At 42.3% G+C, this 22,879-nt stretch overlaps 1 protein-coding gene across 3 annotated transcripts in view; it reads right to left on the bottom strand.

Moving 5' to 3' along the window:
• Positions 1–4,073: 4,073 nt before the first annotated feature.
• The window catches only part of pknox2 (pbx/knotted 1 homeobox 2), a 106,193-nt gene continuing 87,387 nt past the window's right edge, over positions 4,074–22,879 (bottom strand). For all 3 annotated transcript variants that reach the window (XM_080867430.1, XM_080867429.1, XM_080867431.1), the window contains 7 exons: positions 19,380–19,565; positions 19,056–19,191; positions 17,883–17,980; positions 9,960–10,079; positions 9,746–9,822; positions 8,033–8,211; positions 4,074–6,622 (listed from right to left, as the gene is read on the bottom strand). In XM_080867430.1, coding sequence (XP_080723556.1) covers positions 6,360–6,622; positions 8,033–8,211; positions 9,746–9,822; positions 9,960–10,079; positions 17,883–17,980; positions 19,056–19,191; positions 19,380–19,565 — 1,059 coding nt within the window. In that variant the 3' untranslated portion in view covers positions 4,074–6,359. The remainder of the gene's footprint in view (positions 6,623–8,032; positions 8,212–9,745; positions 9,823–9,959; positions 10,080–17,882; positions 17,981–19,055; positions 19,192–19,379; positions 19,566–22,879) is intronic.

The raw sequence follows: 22,879 nt of genomic DNA, 5'->3' as shown, positions 1-22,879 counted from the left end.
GAGGGAGGTTTGGAGTCTTCACACACCCCCGTTCTCTGCGGCCTGGTGGAGCGGGGGGGCTAGGAGGAGTTGGCCGTCCGACTGGGGTCTGGAGTGTGGGGCCTCCCTGCTGCTGCAGAGTCAGGGCGGTCTGCTTCTCCCCACCGCAGGGAAAAGGGTAACACCACCTGGGTCTGGGTGCAGTTCCCCCCTCCAGGGGCAAGGGTACCTAGACCCGGTTCGTAGAGTACGCTTGGGGAGTGTGATTGTGTGTACAGCGTCTCTTTATGTCTGTCTCCACGTTGGTTGAGTGTGGAGTAAGTGCATATGAGAGCATGAGGGTGGGAATGGATGTTTGTATCTGTGTGTGCCTGTATGTCTGTGTCTATATGTCAGGTTGGGTATCAGACGCCACCTCTCTGGGGACATCTCAGGCCCTCCAAGGTTTGGAGGCCTATCTCCCCCCACCACTTCCCCTGCCGGTGGCGGACTCCCTCAGACATCGGTGCGTTGGTGGTTCTTTGTGTCCGGGGATGGGCGTCCAGGTACACACCGGCTCACTCCTTGGCGGCCGCTTATCGGGGCCTGGAGCCTGGGGCTCGCTCGGGCCACTCCGGAGGTGGGGTGCCCCCGGCCCCTCGGCCTGGGGCTCGGTCACTCAGGCACAGCTGGCTGCTGGCGGAGCTCACGGGCGCGTCACTGCAACCCCCCCTGGCTTCTGCTCCGCGGCTGCTGAGTGAGCCCTCATCTGGGACTCTCCTCAGCTCTTTCTGGGACAGTGGCGCGGCTGCCCCTCTGTTAGTCTTCCTTGGTCTCTTGTGTTCTGGGGGCCTCTGGATGTCTGGAGTTTTGATCTCCTCCATACCTGCTTCATGCCCTGAAGGACGTGGCAGTGGCTCCCCACACCCTCTAGATTGTTAGGGGGTTTCCCATGGCAAATTGGTCCTCGGTGAGGGAGCAGACAAAAAGCAAATCAGAAGACGCCTATGAGTAAAAAGTCTAGGGAACAGTTCATCCTGCCTGAATAGAGTTACTAGGGCTCTGCCCTGGAGCTGGGCCTTGGAAGGGTGCCCAAGGGCGAGTGCCTGGGCCCCTTTAGGCAATGGGGCCCAGGCTGGCGCAAGAAGAAGGAACATGGGCCCACGCTCCTGTAGTCCTGTAGGGGTCGAGTACAGTGTGTGCCAGGCGGCAGTCAAGGGGGAAGACCGTGGCAGGCTGATACTGGCTACTGAGAGTAGCGACTGGGATGTGGAATAATTCTGGGACCAGTCTCCTAGAGACTCCTGCATGTACATTCAGGAATGGTTCCGGTGGCTGTATGTTCTGGATACTCGGTGAAGAAAGGGGCTGAGTTGGATCAGGTGGTGGAGAAGGATGCTGGACAGACCTAGCTCACCTAAATGTATATTGAGGGTGCACTGGGAATGTCTGGTAGAGGCCTTGGTCTGTGAGATCTTCAACTCCCACCTTTAGCAGAGCTAAGACTGCATTTCATGGGAGAATGGGGACATTGAGTATGAATGGACCATTTTTACTCTGAGTCGTGGTCAAAAGCTGGTTGGTACCAACAGGCCAAGCGGAACGTGGCTTGAGCAGTGGCTGAAGCAAAAACTCGGGTGTGGGAGGAGTTTAAAGAGTCTATGGAAAAAGACTGTAGGACTGTGTCGATGAGTTTCTGGCAAACCCTCAGGTGACTCAGGAGGGGAAAGCGGTGTTTTACCTGCACAATGTATGGTACAGGTGGACCGTTGCTTACTTCAACTGAGGATATTGTCAGGCAGTGGAAGGAATACTTTGAAGACCTCGATCCCACTGACACGTCTTCTGTAGGGAAAGCAAAGTCTGGGGACAAAGGGGACAACACATCCATCACCGGCGATGAGGTCACTGAAGAAGTTAAACAACTCTTTGGTGTATGAGGTTTGCCCTGAGTTCCTAAAGGTGCTGGATGCTATAGCCTGTCAAGGTTGACACGCCTCTATAATGTTGCGTCGAGATAAAGGGCGGTATCTTATGGTTGGTGGTTCCCCTCTTCGCGAAGGGGGGCCAGAGGCGTGTGCTTCAACTACAAGAGGATCACACTCCTTAGTCTCCCCGCCCATTATTTGAACCTCAGATACAGGAGGGTAGGTGCAAAACACTGCATCAGCTCTTTACCCTCTTGAGGGTACTTGAGCATGAATGGGAGTTTGCCCAACTAGTCAACATGTGTTTTGTGGACTTCGACCATGTCAGTTGGAGAATTCTGTGAGAGATGCTTCGGGAGTATGGTGGTTGGTACCGACAGGTGTCTGTCAGGGCGGTTGCTCCGAGCCATTGGATCCTTATACAACTGTTGCAAGAGCTTGGTACACATAGGAAGTAATTAGCCACACTTGTTCCCGGTGGGTGTTGGACTCTGCCAGGACTGCCCTTTGTTCATAAAAATTATGAAGAATTGGTGACACAATTTGATGAACTTGGGTGGTCTCAGAATCTCACCTCTACAGAACCACATCATCTGCAAAAAGCACAAATCAGGTGGTGGCCTCCAGCTCACTGGAGTCATTCACAGCCGAGTGTGAAGCGGCAGAAATGAGATGGCACCTCCAAGTCTGAGGCCATGGTCCTCAGTGGGAAAAGGGTGGAGTGCCCACTCCAGGTTAGGGACAAGTTGCTGCCCTAGGAGTTTGTTGGGGTTTGCAAGTGGGGGGAGAGGGGACGGGGAGATTGTTAGATGGATTGGTGCTGTAGCTGCAGTGATGTGGATGCTGGACCTATCCATTATGGTAAAGAGAGGGCTGAAGGTAAAAGTGAAGCTCTTGACTTACCAGTAAATCTATGCCCTGGTCACCTATGGTCACCAGCTTTAGGTAGTGGCAAAAATAACGAGATTGTGGATACAAGAGGTGGAAATGAGCTTTCCCTGAAGGGTGGATGGGGGAGTTCAGCCATCTGGTAGGGGCTATAAGTAGAGCTGCTACTCCTTCCACATTGAAAGGAGCCAGTTAAGGTGGTCTGGCATCTGATATTCCATGCCATGTAAGGGAGGTGGCTAACAAATGCACCATTCTGTAGTCGGTATCTAAGCCATTCTTATTAATGATCTTACTGAAGAGGGAGGCCTATGCAGAACAACAGTGGGGGTAGAGCACTTCCTTGTTCCTTGTCATTTGATGGTGACTTGTGTTATTGGCTTGAAGTCCACCTCTAGTGTTGTTTGCCACATCCCAATTGAAATCCTGATACTCTAAGAGTCCTGTTGATTTTCTATACTTCTAAATTTTCCCGAATCCATGTATGTGCATTGAGTTGTAGTTGAGGCTTTCTTGTAGTCAATCTAGGCAGTGCACAGGTTGGTCAGTCTGGTCTTACAGTCTCAACCAACTGCTCACTCTACCAGTTGCTGATGTTTTGCTCCTCTTGCATTTCTGCCAATTCTCTTCTGTGTCCTGTATTAGTATTGACCCATGTGGCAGTTCAACTTAGCCACTATGATGGCTGACAGGAGCTTCCATGTTGTGCTGAGACAGGTCCCTTCTGGGGAACCTTAGGGATCAGGACTTTTGGGCTTTTGGTTAGCAAAGGCCCAACACTTAGCAGCTGGTTCATTTATCCATGGAGAAGGAGAATATGTAATTTACTCATTGGAAGGTTAGCAGTTCAATTCCTAGCTGCTCAAGTCTGTGTGCCAAATATCCTTGGGCAAGATACTAATCCACTACAAGAGAGTAGAAAAGTGCTATATAAGTGCTATATAAGAATCAGTCAATTTACCATTACACCCAGATTGGATGATTGATTTGCATATATGGACTGTTACAGGCTTCCACCACATATACATATAGGCAATACTTCTACTGTAGCTATATCCATCCATTCTATGATAAATTCAAATGAATCTATCTAGATTCTTACATTCACATTTGATTCCACTTGCTCTCAAATTGGTATTTGCACTGTTCAGAAAAGACCTCTGGCTATTGTACTCATCTAATGTGTTGCGCATGAACTCCATGCAGAATAATTATTGAACAAATGCTATAATGTCTGAAGCACTTTTTTATTAGACCACTTGTGTAAATATGGCTGTGTCTTCCCTCCCACATATTTCCTCTCCCATGCATTTTGACCATTGCTCCCTCAAAAAAAAAAAAAAGTCAAGTAGCTAATCATCTCACTACATGTTACCTCTGCTAAGTAGGTCCTATGTGACTGCTATAGTTCACATTTCTCGTGCCATAAAATATGGCTAAAGGTGGAGTAACAAAGGTGAACAATAACAGAGATTTAAGTGATGCAATTAGAGTTTGACCTTCTATGGTGAGGTTGAAAACAATGCAGGAAGGCAATTACATATATAAGCCATGTCAAAAAAAAAAAAAAAAAAAAGCAATACAGTGATTTACTCAAAGAGGCCACAATTCAGGAGATTGTGGGTTTGTTTATGGTAGCTGGCTGAGAAGGTAGGCGAGCATTTGGGTGGGCATTTTCCAGCGAGTTAAATCACAGGCTTGAGATATAACGAGTGGGTGGAAGGCTATACATGATAGGACAGGCAAGTGGGAGAAGTTAACCAATAATTAGAATTTGTAATCTGAAAATTATTGTGAGGATGGTGAAGAAATGTTATACTCTCTTTTGTAAAAATGATTTACAGGTTATTGTATCGAAATATTAATGAATCAAACTGCCTCCCTCTATGAAAAGTCAGAGCCCTGCATGTGTTTGCTCAGCTCAAACAAATGCAGAACTTCCACGAGTCAAAATCAGTACCTTTACATGTTTAATTATTAAAAGTGATCTATTGAAACACAATAGATTATGACAACAACAAAGTTTACAAATGAAACAGAAATATTCCCCTAGTCTGTTGCTTGCTCTGGAAGATTCATTTAAAACTTTTTAAAAAGTAAAAAAAAAAAAGAAGAATAACAGGAAACATACTTCACAATGAACACTCAGAACATTCAATATAACAGTTTTTTTCTTTTTCTAGACATCTTCACATTAGAGATGAGTGATTCCATTTGTTTTAATACAAAACAGGGGGCTGAAATCGATTCACAGCTTCTTTAAAAGCCTTCACATAAAATGGAAAGATAGGTTACTACTGAGTCTCTTCCCTTTTTTATGTTTTTCTCAAAAATGTCTTCCATCAAAAAGAAGTCAGTGTCAGTACATGACATTTTTTTCCAAAGTCACTAGGCATCTCTGCGTGATTTCTCTCAGTGTTGAGTCTGTATGACCGGCACGCTCTTGATCTCTGACAGAACTGATCAAGGTCACAGAAATACGCAAGTAGTTTTCAAAGAGTTGGTGGTTGGAGTTAGGTACATATGTGCATGGCCACCTGCTTTTTCAACACCCTTATCCAGAAAATGTCATGGACAACATGAAGTCTGAAGCTACACACAAAAAATTGAATAAATATGCAAACCCTCAACACCAGAATACAAACATAGGAAAAATCCAATATACATACTATATGTGCAGTCAGTATACACTGGTTTAGTACAGCTGTTTTTGCTCATGGGGAGAGAGAAAATAAACCAAGAGTGTTGTAAAAGTCATGCGGCAGCAGTAAGTCAAGTGTTTTGCTCATGAGGAAGAAACATGTCAGATGAGAGTGCTGTTAAACCTGAGAACCTATGAGTCATTTAAAACGTGTGAATGATGTCCCAGAGTGGAAGCCAGCAGTCACTTCAACAAATATTTGAAATGTATTACACACACATCCTTTCCTTTATTTTGTCTTCTCACTCTTATTTTAGGAAGTGAAATGACACATTAGCTGCAAAGTGAAACTGTGGTCTGTCAATTGAAAATAAAGGGCACTTTCAGATGAAAAAAAAAACTGATAAAAACGGCTGCAGCCCTTTTAGTAACTAATTTCAGATGACAAAATATTACATTCAATTAAGTAGTTGCTAAAACATACAGTCAAAAGAGATTTTCAGTTCTTTAATCCATGTAATGCTTTTCCTCATTGTTTGTTTCAAAAAAAGAAAAAAGAATCAGTTCCTGTAAAAGCACCAAACATCTTTAAATGCTGCTTTTAAACGTACTCAATTTCAAACCTATTAGTTCCTGTGTCATTCCTCTCCATAAATAACCAGAGCTATAAAAATGTGCTACTCTCCAGAAAGTTCATGAGTTCACTACATAGGAACATACTGTGTTAAAATGCAATAACACAATTCAGCATTAAACTAATATTTTTCCTATAAACATGATGGTCATTGTGTTTGATTAGAGTCTGTGGTAAAGAACTAATACGTGCGTAAATGCTCTCTAGAGTCACTCGGCATTAGAGGCGTACTATTTGAGTTTCAATGAGGCTGTATTAAGTTCACAACTGAGATCAGCGTTCATAAAGTCTGTCAGTTGCCCCTGGCAGACTACTCCAGTTCCTCTCTGTGCTCCATGCTAAGATCTCTCCTTCCCACTCCCTGGCTGGACAGCTGCCTCCCCCTGTCATCTTCCTCCTCTCCATCCTCTTCCTCATCGTCCTCCTCTATGCCTTCCTCCTCCTCTTCCTCCTCCTCTTCATCCTCTTCCTCAGTGCCGTCCATTGAGTCATCGGCTCCGAGCATGGCTTGCTGCATGGCCAGGGTGGCTGAATCTGAGGATAGTGACTGGAGACTGTCCATACTCAGTGGGTCTGAAGCGAGGCCAGAAAGAGGGTAGGGAGAAGAGGGGTTATAATGTGACAGATACATTTAAAAAAATAATAATGTAGGCAGAGGAAGATAGACCTTTTTATTTGTCTGTGCATGCTTCAGTATTATTTAGAAATTTCACTTAGCCAATATTCAGAGTGGCTACAGGGCCAGAGACTCAATTTTGGGAGCCACCTGAAAAAAACCATCCCATATGGAAAAGATATATATAAATCTTATAAAGTTTGTATCTGTCTTGTGTGAAACTTGTATGAAAAGCATACAAGAGTGACAACAGATATAAGATCCCTTGAAAAATTATATAAATGAAACTTGTATGTTTTGGATACTTCCTAAAACAATATCTGAAAGTAATGAGAAAGTGGCCACTTTCATGAGTAAATCATATAAGCCTTATATGATTCACTATATGAAGTAGGCCAAATCTTATGCAAGTCTTTTATAAGTTTTTTCTATTGCTTTTCCATATGGGATCCTACACACCAGTTTGATCAATTTTACCTTGCAAAACGTTACGTAGACTTTGTCTGCCACTGAAATTAATTCTTACCCTGCCTTTTATCTATATTTGCACTCCAGTAGGGAAGCTTTCTTTTACTTGTCTATACTCGTACCAGCTGCAGTACTGTGACAGGAGATAACAAATTGCATAAGTAACTGAGGTCTACAGCCTACCGTGTAGCAGTAAAAGAAAACTATTCCCAAGAGACTTGTTTGTACACATGAGTGCAGGCTGAGCTATTGATTGATTTAGGACACATTTTTAAAGAAACTGATAGTCTAAAAAAAATTAAACAAAAGAGTGGTAATAGTGCCATCTAGTGGTTTGGATTCAAGCAGACACGCTTTTAGTTTGTTTATTTTTTTGTACAATGTGTACAATTTTACCGTTTATCAATATTCCCTCCAAATTCAAGTACATATCATAGCTATAGTGATCACTGTAGGACAAACACATCATAGTCAAGCAAGCAAAATCACAGACATTAAATTTAGACTGTATCCCATAACAGCCACAGTTGACGGCTGCTGTGTTTCTGCTGTTTGTTTTTACTGTTTCTACTACTATAATTGATTGTGTATAAAAATATTTTTCCAAACACTATATTTCAACTATATTTTAAGAGATGACATGTAAAAATTTAAATGTTCATGTATAGCTAGAAAGAGCTATTTGTGATCTTTAAATTACAAGTAAGCATCTATGGCTGGTAAATGGTAAATAGTTCTTATATGGCACTTTTCTACTCTCTTGGAGCACTCAAAGTGCTTTACAAAACAAAAATCAAGAAGACATTAAAGAAAAATTAAAAAGTAAAGGATTATTTAATGCCCAAAGAAAGCTGTTTGCTTTGCTTTGCTTTTCTTGGAAAATGTAACTGTTGGCATACTGTCTGAGTTGCTTCCTGTCTGAGATCTGTGCGTCTGCAATACACCAGCCACAATAGAGTCGGGCCAAAAGCGCTGTGTTGGACGATGCTGGGACTTCATCTTCTTCGCTTTAGGAGCTGGGTCAGGATTACTGGCATCTAACATAGGCTGAAGGATACGTCGACGAGCATTGATGAACCTGTGAAAATACCAAAGAAGTCATATTAGGAAAAGTAACACCTATGAATCCAACTTAATTACTCTGCATGTCTTTCACATATCTAATTAGTTCTACTAAACAGTACCGAGATTTAAGGAAGACATAAAATGAAAAACAAGTACACACAAAACTTTGAATATGACCATCAACACTTCAAAATGTTATCATTTGATTAAACCATACCCTAATGAAAAATTTTAATGCACTTTTATATCAAATTGTCTTTATTTATTTTTTTCTCTCTTTCTCTCTCTCTCTAAGGATAGACTGAAAGTCAGGACCCTCCACAGTACCATGGGAAGATAGAAGTGGCTGACACTGTGAAATTCTACTTGTGGAGAAAGCTGGACTGAAAGATAGCACTAATCATGGCAGCACAGGAACAAGCTCTAAGCACAAGATCCATAGAGGCTGGGGTCTATCACAGCAGAAAAGACCCCAGGTGGAGGTCTTTTCTGCTGTGATAGACAATTCTGGACATAACAGCAGGGTGTAAGATACTACTAGGTAGAGTATACATGAAATGCCATAACTAAGTGGCTGGCATTGTATAGTTGTACATTTGTGCTGAGTATGGTCTCCTCTATATCTCAGAAGGTTGAGCAAAGATCCTGTGGGATTTCCAGATACAGACACACTGGTAATGACAGCTGTAGTGATAGATATAGCGATGCCAAGTGGTAGCAGTATCAGGAAAAAGGAACACAAGAAACAAGAAGAGAGAGAGGGAGAGAGGGAGAGAGGGAGAAGTTGTTCCACATGTACTTGGTGTATACAACCAGGAGATGGTGCCACTGTATCAATGATGTACTCGGATATGCCAGCATAGTCAAGTTCAATTTAAAGCTTAACATTCATGCTCTGTAGAAGAAGGGCCAAAGTTTGTTCGATCTGATGTGCAGGCTGAGGTCTTTTAGTGTATGTAGGACCTTTTATGACACAGTGATTGCTACTCCAAGATTTTATATGGTTGTCTGCTGGGGAGAAACAGTACATGGATTAAAACGCTGATGAAGAGAGCCAGTGCGCTAGACTCCACAGAGGAAGTGGGTGAGAGGAGGATGTTAGTCAAACTGATGTCTATTATGGACAACACTTCTAAAAGACTGTGGGGACCCTGAACAGGTCCCTCAGCAGTAGGACAGATCACTGTCACAGGTCCTTCATCCTGACAGCAGTCAGACTATATAATACCCACACAGGATAAATACTGTTTAAAAAATGCATATGTATACATTATCACTTCCACTGCATTTTAGCTATTTATATAAATGTGTGCATATAATAGCATTTTGGCTTTTTTGTACACTATTTTTCATTTATTTCAATTAATAATTTTCTAAAATATCTCTAAAATATCTTCACAAAACGAATTCCCCTTGCGTCGGATTAATAAAGCGTATATGTCTATGTCTAAAGAAAACTTTGTCTTACTTTTTTAAATAAAAATATGAAGCCGTGTTTTGCTTTTACACATGCAACATGAGGCCTTTTTGGGATTACAAAATCTTACCAGTTGTTTACTTGCAAGAGAGTCAGACTTGTTTGTGCTGCAATCTGTCTTTTCTCATCTTCTGTTGGATATGGGTGCTGCAAGAAGTAGGAAACGACATTTCAGTTTTCAAGCAGTTTCCAGCTGTTAAAATGGAATGTGCCGCACCATAATTATGTTAAACACTGAAAAGTCTTGCCCTCAAACACAGTGTAAATGTCTGCCTGCGTCTCACCATGAGATGCTGGAAGAGCCAGGAGCGCATGATGTTGGTGGCGTGTTTGGGCAGGACTCCCCTCTTATTCTTAGACTTCTTGTCTTCACTGTCCAACAAGGAGGACAGGTCCACATTTACCTTTATTCACAGACAACAGAAAGGAAAGAAAGAGGAAGAAAAGAAAAAAGGGAAAAGACCATAGGGCTTAGTTATTGTTGCCACGGAAACAAACTCAGACTACCAATTACCTTTTTTTTTTTCCTATGGCAAGGGCAGAAACACCTCCTCAAGTGTCACCATGGTAACTGAATTTGAGTAATGATACTTAAAATATAAAGAAGCAGTACCCGTGACTAGTCTGTTATATGTGTGGTGCTTGGACTTTGAGTTTCACAGTTTGGCGTCGGTGAGCTAGAGTGACGCTGATGCAGAGTGGGCCTGTGTTTGCTTGGATTTTCATTGGTGTTGACCTGTAGTACACCAGCCTTTGTGTTCAGTGAGAAATCATTATTCAGATGTTACTGTTTGGAGTGTGAGTGCTGAAGGACGAGATGCTCTCAGACTATTGACAGTCTTTGACAGCCTGCATATGGATGTGTGTGAGTATGTGAGTTCATGTCTGGCTGAGACAACTAACTGCAAATATTTTTAACTGTTGTAAGAACATTTAGGTTTGCTATTTGGCGAAGAAATCATTTTTATCACAGTCATGCTTAAGATAAAGTTTGCACATGGCTTATTAGATAGTAAAGGGAAAACATCTAGTGATATTCTTCATTATTATGTTCTAATTAATGATAAATAATTCACTATTTCTAATTAAAGCATGACTTATATTGTTTTGTATTTTTTCTTTTTTTTTCCCCCGTGGTAATTTGGGCTTTTTAATAATTTCTTTGAACTGTTTTATTTATTTTTATTTATTTTTTTTTAGGATGATTGCACAGCATATAAAAAACAAGTATTCAATATTTAGGCTCAAACATTTACATACATTCACTTAAATCTTAAAAAGTGGTGCTCAGGGTTCCATCCATCTTCATCCGCTTTATCCGGGGCCGGGTCGCGGGGGCAGCAGCCTAAGCAGAGAAGCCCAGACCTCCCTCTCCCCAGCCACCTCCTCCAGCTTATCGGGGGGAACACCAAGGCGTTCCCAGGCCAGCCGAGAGATATAATCTCTCCAGCGTGTCCTGGGTCTGCCCCGGGGGCCTCCTCTCGGTGGCACATGCCCGGAACACCAACCCCAGGAGGCGCCCAGGAGGCATCCTTGTCAGATGCCCGAACCACCTCAGCTGGCTCCTTTCGATGTGGAGCAGCAGCGGCTCTACTCTGAGCCCCTCCCGGATGGCTGAACTTCTCACCCCATCTCTAAGGGAGAGGCCAGCCACCCTTCGGAGGAAGCTCATTTCCGCCGCTTGTATCCGCGATCTCGTTTTTTCGGTCACTACCCACAGCTCGTGGCCATAGGTGAGGGTAGGGACGTAGATCGACCGGTAAATTGAGAGCTTCACTTTTACACTCAGCTCCCTCTTCACCACGACGGACCGGTGCAGCGTCCGCATCACTGCAGCCGCCGCACCAATCCGTCTGTCGATCTCCGGCTCCCTTCTCCCATCACTCGCGAAAAAGACCCCGAGATACTTGAACTCCTCCACTTGGGGCAGGAACTCATCCCCGACCCGGAGTTGGCACTCCACCCTTTTCCGGCTGAGAACCATGTGTTATGAGTGGCTGTGTGCAGACAGGAATAGGACCCAAGGTGCAGACTCCGGAGCCAGATGTGAACTCAAAACAGCTTTAATGTTAAACTCAAATATAACATAACTGGGGGGAAAAATCAAAATAAACTTACATCGGAAAACTGACAGAACACACAGCTAGGTAAGCGGTAGATCGCGACACAGACACAGAGAAACACAGGGCTTAAATACACAGAGGGAGCAATCAGGGAATGGGTAACAGGAGGGAAACACAGCTGGGGCAAATCAGGCCTAACGAGACAAGGGGAAGCGAAACCAGATACATTAACCTCAGACAAGGACCTTCAAAATAAAACAGTAAACCTGACACAGACTGAACTAAAGACACAGACTCGCACGCACTGCAACAGAGGGAACAGAGACTGACTGGAAACGGGGATATAGCAACTAAGGATACACAGAGACGCGAACTAGACAAGGGGATACAGCTGACAGGGGAGACAGAGCAACTAGAGAAGACAGAGACATAAACCATAAGACAGAACTCAAAGAAACCAAAGACTAGAAATTATAAATAATATAATAAACTCAACAACCCTGGGTCAACGACCCAGGCATCCTAACAACTTGGCCTCAGATTTGGAGGTGCTGATCCTCGTTCCCGCTGCTTCACACTCGGCTGCGAACCGTTCCAGTGTGAGCTGGAGGCCTTCACCCGATGAAGCCAACAGAACCACATCATCCGCGAAAAGCAGAGATGAGATTCTGAGGCCACCAAAGTGAAAGCCCTCCACCCCTTGGCTGCGCCTAGAAATCCTGTCCATAAAAATTATGAACAGAATCGGTGACAAAGGGCAGCCCTGGCGGAGCCCATCACCCACCGGGAACAAGTCCGACTTATTGCCGCCAATGCGAACCAAGCTCTTGCAACGGTTGTATAGGGATCGAATGGCCCGTAACAATGGGCCAGACACCCCATACTCCCGCAGCACCTCCCACAGGACACCCCGAGGGACACGGTCGAATGCCTTCTCCAAGTCCACAAAACACATGTAGACTGGTTGGGCAAACTCCCATGCACCCTCAAGTATCCTTGAGAGGATAAAGAGATGGTCCAGTGTTCCGCGACCAGGACGAAAACCGCATTGTTCCTCCTGTATCCAAGGTTCGACTAGCGGACGAACTCTCCTTTCCAGTACCACAGGCTAACCAAGCCCGATAGGACTCCCTCTTCAGCCTGGTGGCTCCCCTCACCTCTGGTGTCCACCATTTCGTTTGGGGATTACCACCACGCCAACCACCTTGCAACCACAGCTCAATGCAGTAGCTTCGGCAATGGGGACTCAATGTCCCCAGCTCTGCCGGAGGTGTGTGTTGAAGATCTCGCGGACTGCAGCCTCTGCTAGACGTTCCCAGCACACCCTCACTACGGGTTTAGGTGCACCAGGTCTGTCCACCGTCCTCCCGCACCACCTGATCCAACTCACCACCAGGTGGTGATCAGTTGACAGCTCAGCCCCTCTCTTTACCCAAGTGTCCAGAACATATGGTCGCCGGTCTGGTGATACGATTACAAAATCGATCATCGACCTGCGGTCTAGAGCGTCCTGGTGCCACGTGCACTTATGGACACTCTTATGTTCGAACAAGGTGTTCGTTATGGCCAAACTGTGAGAAGCACAGAAGTCCAATAACAAAACACCACTCGGGTTCAGATCAGGGAGGCCATTCCTCCCAATCACGCCCCTCCAGGTCTCGCTGTCATTACCTACGTGAGCATTGAAGCCAGTAGGACAACAGAGTCTCCAGGTGGAGCGCCTTCCAGCACCCCACCCAGGGACTCTAAGAAGGCTGGGTACTCCGAACTGCCACTCGGCGCATAAGCGCAGATGACAGTCAGGACCTGTTCCCCGACCTTAAGGCGCAGGGAACAAACCCTCTCATCCACCGGGAAAAACCCCAACGTACCGGCAGCAAGCCGAGGGGATATTAGAATACCCACCCCAGCCCACCGCCTCTCACCGGGGGCAACTCCAGACTGAGACAGAGTCCAGCCCCTATCCAGGAGACTGGTTCCAGAGCCCAAGCCATGCGTTGAGGTGAGCCCGACTATATCTAGCCGGTACCTCTCAACATCACACACTAACTCAGGCTCCTTCCCCACCAGAGAGGTGACATTCCATGTCCCAACTGCCAGTCTTGGCAGCCGGGTATCAGTCTGCCAGGGTTTCCGCTCCTGGCCGCCGCCCGGCACACAATGCACCTGACCCCTAAGGCGCCTCCTGTGGGTGGTGGGCCTGCGGGAGGATGGGCCCATATCCCCTTTTCGGGCTGTGCCCAGCCGGGCCCCATGGACTAAGGCCCAGCCACCAGACGCTCGCCCTCGGGCACCCTCCCCGGGCCTGGCTCCAGGGCGGGGCCCCGGTAACCCTATCCCGGGCAGGGTAAACTGTTCCCTCGATGTTTTCTCCATAAGGGTCTTCTGAATCGCTCTTTGTCTGGTCCCTCACCCAGGACCAATTTGCCATGGGAGACCCTACCAGGGGGCAAAAGCCCCCAGACAACATAGCCCCTGAGATCCCCGGGACACACAAACCCCTCCACCACGATAAGGTAGCGATTCATGAAGAGGAGCTCAGGGTTCTACAGTCTATTTTAACTTAACAAGGCCAAGGTCATTTGGGGGGATTTATTTGACAGCAATAAATAAAGAATTGTAGATTTACACAAGTTGGAAGGCCTCCTGGAGTCATTAAGTTATTAATACAAATTATTTAGATCTATCAAATGAGAGGAAATTGGCTAGGATGTTCAGAAATAACACAAAACCCATTAATGCCATGAACTGAAAGCATCCCCAGAGCAAAAATAATTGATCATTGCTCTGGAGCTATTTTGCTGCTAGTGCTACATTGCACAGTGCTACATTGCACAGTGCTACATTGAATAATGAAGTTCTAGGACTACCTCCAAATTCTAAACTTCACCCCAAATGAACAGTTGGATGGTTGAAACTTGGGCACAGTTGGCCTTTCTAATAGAACAATAATCCTAAAGATCAAAACTGGTTTTGAAATACATGCAGTAGCTAACATTAAACTTCTGGAATGGCTTACCCCAAACCCTGACCTAACCCTATTCAAATCTTGTGGACTGTGCCTAAAAGCTCAGTCAGTGCCAAGAAATCAACCAACCATTTTCCTAGTATCATTCATTCCTACTATTTGGAGCCGTTTCAGTCCCCAAGACAGAGTATATTTTGTATACAAATGGGACATTGCTTGTTTTTTTCTATTAATAAATCTAACACCCCCATGGGTTAAATCCTCCTGACTAGGTCCTCTCATTGGTCCTCTAGTTTCATGTAAGTTGTATATTTTGTTGGAGGGAAATCATTATGCCCCACTATTATTAGGTTCCACGCAGAATAGTGTGGAAAGAATCCACAGACACGGAGATGCTGACCCTCACCCACCTACAACCCACATAATGCCCATAAATAGACATTCACACAGATCCCCCCTCATTCTCCCAACACAAAACAAGACTCATTACAGTTTCAGCTGTGTGTCACGTGGCTCCTTCTGTCCTGGGAGTGTGTGTGTTCCAGGAGAAAGCGAGGTTAAATTAATTGGCAGCACCGAGCCTCAGAGTGTGATTACTCGGGGCTTGTCGGCAAAGTGGCGAAGGGGCTGTGTTCAATTCCCAGCACGCATGTAGAACTCAGCACCAGCTGGGTCACTGTTACTGTCACAGAATTACATGAAACTGAGCCGCTCTTCAAACCAACACAGAACACTGTTAAATTTCTCTGCCCCATTTCTTTTCTTTTCCCCCCATTCAGAAAAGGCAAGTGTACAGCCTGTTGATTGGCTCTGCTTGGAGCCTTGGTTCCAGCATGGAGCCGTTCTTTGTCATAAATTTGTTTGAAATCTCCACAACAACAGAGTGGGCGGAGATTGTTAAAGTAAACCTTAAATTCCAAACACAATGAATTTGTAATAATTAAACTGCTGTTCATACAGATCGATATATAGCCTCTTACACCCACAACTCTATTTTCTGTAATAGAGTTATGCTATGAAATCACAATCAAGGTTAGATTACCGCTAATGCCAGACACACAATTTATTAAGAAACCACATTTTTTTTATTCATGTTTTTATGTTCATCCAACTTTCATCCAATATATTTTGTCTGTTCTTCAGCTGTTGGTGTCTTAAGTCTTTGTTGTGACTGTATCTTGTACATAGACATAGGAAGGGTTCAAGTACCTGATACTCTATGCTTTAGAGGAGCCTTTGTACTCCTTCCCAAACAGAGATGAGGCGCTACACAACAAAAGAAAAGTCATAAAGGTTTGAAAAGGTGATAGTCCTCTCCTACCTAAACCACTCAAAAATTAGTCCCTGGGTATCACTCCTACAGTAAAATTATGATGATAAAGTATTTTTGCCTATATAATGACTACTTTAAAAGTCTTAGAGAAAGACAAAATGTTATACAGTATGAGTAATTTGCCAGCTTGTAGGAAGGCTGATACTGAAGGCTACTAAAGAACCTAATATTGAATGTCCTAGTCTTTTATATACGTCATAGTCAGTGGCTTTAGTAGTAGTAGTAATACTGTCATACTGTCTGCTTTGTTTATGACTACTTTGGTTAATTTCTTGTGCCTCTCTGTATTTTTTCTTGTATATTATGTGCTTCCGTGTCTATTTTTGTAGTTGTCATTATGTTCTGTCTTATTTTGATACTTTTCTTGAAACCATTTTGTTATTTTGCCTTCAGGCCTTGCCTGTTTTCTCTCTTTAAGTGTTCTCTAATTGTTGCCCTGAATTTAAGAACAGTAATATATTACTGTTAGGATACTCCTTTCTCAGAATGATTTGTTGATTCAAATGCTACGGTGAGGGTACTGACAGAGACTAAAAAGAGAAATCATTGTTAACTTGTTAAAGCAAATATCTAGTCAGCCATACACTCAGTGGCAGCAACTCAGTGCATTTAGGCATTTGCATTTGGGTATGGTTGTGGAACTTGTACAATTGTTTCACACTTGAACAATTTCTCAAGGTGTTCCAACTTGTAGAAATCTGCAATTATCACATTACTGATTCAATGTGAGGTAGATAATAAGTGTTTTGTGACTTGTAGACTAAACTGACTTCCAAGGTGCACACAGAAGAGTTGAAAGAGGCTAAAGCTCTGGCAAATTTTAAAACAATTTAAAAAATCATCAGGGTAAAAAACAACTTTTTAAATAATACATTTTAAATAAGGCTAAAAAATAAGATATCCCTAACACAAACATAAGGGAACCTATAATATACATTTGCACGAGCCCTTCTTGTCTAAAATACTTCATCTATTAATTACAAGGCGTTTTGTCCTAAACATACAGTTTGGCTAACTAATTTGACACATTGTCCGTATTATTCTTATGTTATTTACTGTGCATAACAGCAAGCTTCAATGTTAATATTCCATATGATATTCATCACTATTACTGTGTGGATCATCTGTTCACTTTTTGGCATTCACTTGTGAGTCAACAGACCCTTCCTTTGAAGGTTCTGTTGCCTTCAGAGTAATGATTTTCTAAAATAAGTATCCTCATATTTACAACAAACCAACAGTCACAGAGCAGGCATACAGCAAATGTCCCAGCTATTCTAAACAATTCCAGAAGCTTTTTGACAATCTAAATTGAACTAAAATACTAAAACCAGAAATCTGCCCCTGTGCAATAAAAAAAAATTCAGTCATTCATATGAGTTTCTAAATCTTTTGGCGATAAAACATTTGTGATCCTAATATTTCCTGTTCATAAAAATTCTGAAATATTTTACTTCTGTTCTGTTCACATCTCAAATGTCCTGTACTTTTTGTTTTTAACAAAAGGTTTTTGAACAATGAAAAATGAATGACTAAATGAATTAGTCTTTTGTATGAGATCCGAGATTTATTTCTTGTATCTACCTAAATCACATCATCCACAAATTTGTCTTTAACTGATATTCATCTGCAGTGGCATGGTATCACAAAGGCTCCCCAAACATCAGGGGAATAAACAATTTCTATTTTGTTTAGCAGCAGGAGGCTATGTTCAGACAGACAATGAAAAGACCCACTGGGGAGGTCTGAGAGATGTAAAGAACAAATTGAGACCATAGGTGGTGAGGGCACAAGGAGGAGTGACAACGTTGGCCAGAAAGCATTGTGGTTCAGACAGCTTTACCTGTGAGTTCTGGATCTGAATGGTTCCCGGAGGCAGCGCCTGAGTTAACACTTGCCCTTGCGATGTCACCATGGCAACTGGCTGGTACAGGGTCCCACCTGAGGGGATAATTTGCTGCCATGAGTATCAAGTGTCTTCAGCAGCTACTAGAAGCCAGATTCTACACTAGCACCAGAGCTTATTAACTGCTTGTCAGCCTTGCAATCAAACACACAGCAAACAAGAGACTAAATGATAAATTCAAAGTGCATTACTGCCCTTTAACCCAGAAAAAAAAACACAGAGAACAAGGAGAAGGAGGAGTGTGTTTTTGCTGCTGGCTTAATTAGCCTTGATCAAGACACTCTTATCACAGTCTGTTTGAGCTCTTCAGTATGTCGTGATCAAAGGGAGAGACATTGATTTATTTTGGGTTAAAAGGATTTTCCAGAGGGCAGGATTAACATTTCACTGTACAGGCTTGACATTACAAGAACCTGCCAGCCAAGCTCTCTGTGATGGATACTTATCATGACCCTCTGATACCAGCTATACAAAACACAGCCACAAACATGTAGCTAATGATATGTGTATATAATAGCAATGGAATAGTAAACATGCGTGTATACTGATTGATCAAAAGCATGCTAATGACTATTTTTATTTGTCATTATGCTCAACAAACAATTGAGTTTTATACTAATAATATGAAAATGCTTTATAATGATAACCCCAAAATGACGCAAAGAAAAAAGATCAAAGTCAAACTGATAAACACAATGCAAATAATAAGAAAAGTATTCATTTGAATATGATAGTTATTAAAAGTCAGGAAATGGTGCTTTGGATAGCTGGTGTCAAATATTTCCTCTGATCAGAACGAGAGAGAAAATGTGGAGTACTATTTGAAAGTGTTGAGAGTGATTGGGCTAAGGCTCAGGTAAGTGTGCAGAAAACAACAGAACCACCTATGCGATTTTATTTATTTATCATTAGCTGTATGTCACTGACTGTCCCAAAATCTATGGAGACCCTATTTAGAGGTGGTAGTTTACTGAATAAGTTACACTGAGTTTTACATTTTTGTAGCACCTCTTCTTCACACATTGGGTCATAGAGCCATATGGAAAAAAAAGGTCGATAGTGTCAGGCCAAATTTTGTTTTATAGTGCTCATGTGAATTGACACGCTTACCCGAGACCACTTGAGAGTTGATGGTGGTCATGGCGACATTCCCCTGTTGCAGCCCTCCAGCAGGCACCACAATCCCTGAAGGGTTAACAGAGCTGGAGACAGAGGTCATGGATGGAGAGGAGGTCTGAATTAGTTCCTGGGGGATAACAGAGGGAGACACTGGTGAGCAACTCTAAGGGGGGGAAAGCTATTGCTTGTGTGTGATAACCAACAGCAAAATTTACCTGCTGATGAATGGCGTATCAAGGGAAACACTACATTATTGCATTATTACGCTAGGTACCATTAAGGAACTCTAAGCTCCACGGTGGGTCCATCACTGACCTGCTGCATGCTGAGACTGGTGTGTGACGGAGAATAGGGCCCTCCGAGGTCATTACGGAGGAGGTTATCGCTGTGCATCTTGGTCTTGAGACAAGTGATGTAACGGTTGCAGAAGTCCTTACAAAGCTCATTGACCTTCTCTAGTTCGAGTAGGTGGATTCGCAACACCTGAATGGCCTTTACCATCTGAGAGCAGCAAAGACAAAATATGAAACAGATCACATTCACCTTCTAAAACACTGATGACTTTTAGCGAACACCTTACCTTTAAAACACCAGGTTAACAACCATGAACAGAAGAATACGTTTGATGTTGGTCTCATGGATATTGCTGGCATTTGGTTTTATTGCAATTTATGTTACAAAGATCTGTAACGTCTAATGTCAAAATCAAAAATCATTGGTAATGGTATTTACAGATGCAGACTGCTGACTGACCTGCATCACTGATCCGTATATATATTAATACATTTTGGAATAAATGCAAATCTTCTGGTTTCTTGTTGTAATTATTTAACTTCTGGTACCCATCCGTAATGCTGGGTAATGTCTTTAAAACAGAGTCCAGGTAACAGATTAAAAAATCCTTAATACGGAAGACCCACGGGGGCCTGAGTGACTCAATAAACATTTGGGAAGTGCATCACATTCAGTAAAACAAACTAAAAAAAACATCTGAAGCCTTTCCACTCAATGTCTGTGGACTACAAATGTTTTTACATTAAGCATCATCATCATCACAGTAGTGTGTGAGTGAAGTGTATGTGTTAAGGCTGTCAAGGTTTAGTTCTATTTAGATTAGTTAACAAGCTGCCATGTTCTTCATGCTCTTCTAATTTTACCAAGACATGCACCAGTATCAAAGTGCATACTGCACGCTGGCTGTAAGATTAAGTTTTTCTTGGTCTGCAACTTTGCAGTACATTCCTATACAGGGTTCTAGTGGCTGTGCTTTTAAGATTACATATCCTGGCTAAGTCATTCACCAGTGTCTTGGCAGTTGTTTTGGGGTCTTTATACACATCTCACTATTTGTCTTTTCAGACTCTTTAAATTATTTCACTTGCTAACTCTGTCATGTTTGGTCTGTAATTTCTTGATGACACATCTCACTCCAATCCTTGGCACTTGGAAATGCTGTGATAACTTTGTATATCCATTTCTTCCTTTGTGAGCAACTATTTTCTCAACTGTGAACTCATTTTGTTTGTTTTTTGTTTTCCTTGTCAGGTGACAGCTCAAACCCTTGCTGAAGTTTTTTTTCTGTGTATGATTTGGAAGATAACCCTCGGGTTTCACTTGATTTTACAGCATTACAAATTTAAAGCGCATGACTGCAGCGCAGTGCACGGTGGTTGGTGCTTAGTTTTTCAGGGTACTCATAATATCGACCCAGCTAAATTTTTGTTTTTAAATAGTTATATTAATTTATGCAAGTAGAAATACTGTATGCTTTGTGAAGAAAATAATTATATTTAGAAGTTCTATAAGAAGTATAAGACTTTGAAAGCCATTTACACAGTTTTCAATAGACCAGTGTCTAATATTTAACAACTCCAATTCGTTGCAGTTGTGTTGCTAAGGAACAGCCTATTAAAGGATAAACTGCTGACAGCTACTGAGAAGAAATGAGAAACATGATTTTTGTTTTGCGTTGTTTTTCTACTAAGTTATGATCTGTCATTGAGTGAAATTTGGTTTGTTGGTTTGGCTGAAGTGACAACAGGAATCACTGACAATATATATATATCATCAGCTGCCTGGCTTTTCTTCACTCTGTGTGATACAAGATGGCACACCTTCAAAGTTGCCATCCAAGGTCAACAGAATGGTCAGAAAAGCACTTGGCCAAGGAGGAGATAAATCAGCTAATTAAACTGCACTTGCTTAATCAAGGGACCAGTAACTCTTGTCCTCATCGCAGCCAGTCAGGCCCAGCGTAGCATTACTGCCCTATGGAAGAGTTAGTGTCCTCTGGCAGAGACGCCTATTCCCATTACCTCATAAAACACACAGATGCAGGGTTAATTGACTGTTCAGCACTTGTCAGCCTGCAAGTACTGTAATGAGAAGAGTGCACTTTTTTCCTAATTCCTTGTCTGTGTCTTTGTGTCTGTCTGGCTTCAACTCCTCCCCCCCTTTTGTCATAGAAGATTATCAGCTTCCTCCTTCTCGTAATTTATAATTATTTCTAACTGTTGTGCACAGAGAAGATGGGAAAATTACTTTAAAAAGGACTGAATACTTGGGAATAGCAAAAATGGGATTCAATGCAGACACAGAGCCACATCTGTTAAGATTTATGTTACAAAAAAGAGGTTCAGGAACAGAAAAGTTGGCCGCCAGTAGGAAGACAGGCAGTAATTGGTTGAAAATACTTAATTTTAGTGAAGTTTTTTATTAGTTTTAGTATTAGTTTGAGTCTTTAAATTTTATTGTATGATTTAGAAAAATCAGTAGAGGCCTTAGAATACATTTTTTTAAGGTTGTTGACTCAGTCTTGTAAACATCCAAAGTCTCAGTTAACACACCCATTAATGCCTCATCAGGCAAGCCGTAATACAATTTTTACCAAACTAACAAAAAAAAAGAGAAAGAGAATTTTTTCTCTTTATTTTTATATTTCACAAAATCATTTCATTTAGTTCTAGTTTTATTTGAGTTAAATAAAAAGTTTTTAGTTTAGTTTTAGTTAAATAAAAATAACCTTGGTTATGGCATCAGTCTGCACTCTGTTTAAAAGGAAAAGAAAAGGGTGAATTCAAAAATATATTCACAGTCTATTCATACAAAAGCATACAAAACACAACAAGACAGAATAGCTGTGGAAGTGACAAACTAAAGAATTCTTAAAAGAAGTGGAGGACTCTTCGGTGTGTGAGGGAGAAAAGGTTCCAGTTAATGTGTGTTCTGTCGCATGGTTCATATAATACTGTAGCTGTATGTTTGTTATAGGTTTTTCATTTTTCTCTTCTTTAAATCACCTCTGTTGAGTTTTCTGAACTTTTTTAAGAGTTTTTTTTTCTTTTTACTTCCATTGTTCTTTATTCAACCTTTATTGTGAGCATCTTTCCATTTGCTGGTGTTTCCTGAAGTTGCAGTACATGCAGTGTATGACCTCTTAGGGCTACTGCAGTTATAGTTGTATATAAAAATATAAAAGGCAGCTGTGGCTAAAAAGGTAAAATAGCTCATGTACTTATTAAGGATAATAAAAAAAACTGTACTCAGAAGGTAAAAAAACAGTAGAAATTACTGCATTACGTATTAATTACTGTTACATATTCATTTGAAAGAGCATCGGTACCAACAGTGCCATCTTCAGACACGCAACTTCACACAGCAGGCACACTGACCTTCCCCTCATTAGGAGCTGTTTCTCACAATAACACTTTGTGAGAAATTTTGAGAGGTCACTAAAGCTCCCATTTGAACAATATTAAAGTTTGACCAGCATATACACTAATGTTAGCTTTTTCAACTATTAGCAATTACCTGAT

Source organism: Rhamphochromis sp. 'chilingali' (assembly GCF_963969265.1).
Source record: "Rhamphochromis sp. 'chilingali' genome assembly, chromosome: 19".
Classification (NCBI taxonomy): Eukaryota; Metazoa; Chordata; class Actinopteri; order Cichliformes; family Cichlidae; genus Rhamphochromis; species Rhamphochromis sp. 'chilingali'.
The sequence above is the reverse complement of the archived record's forward strand: the minus strand, read 5'-3'. Positions and strand labels throughout refer to the sequence as shown.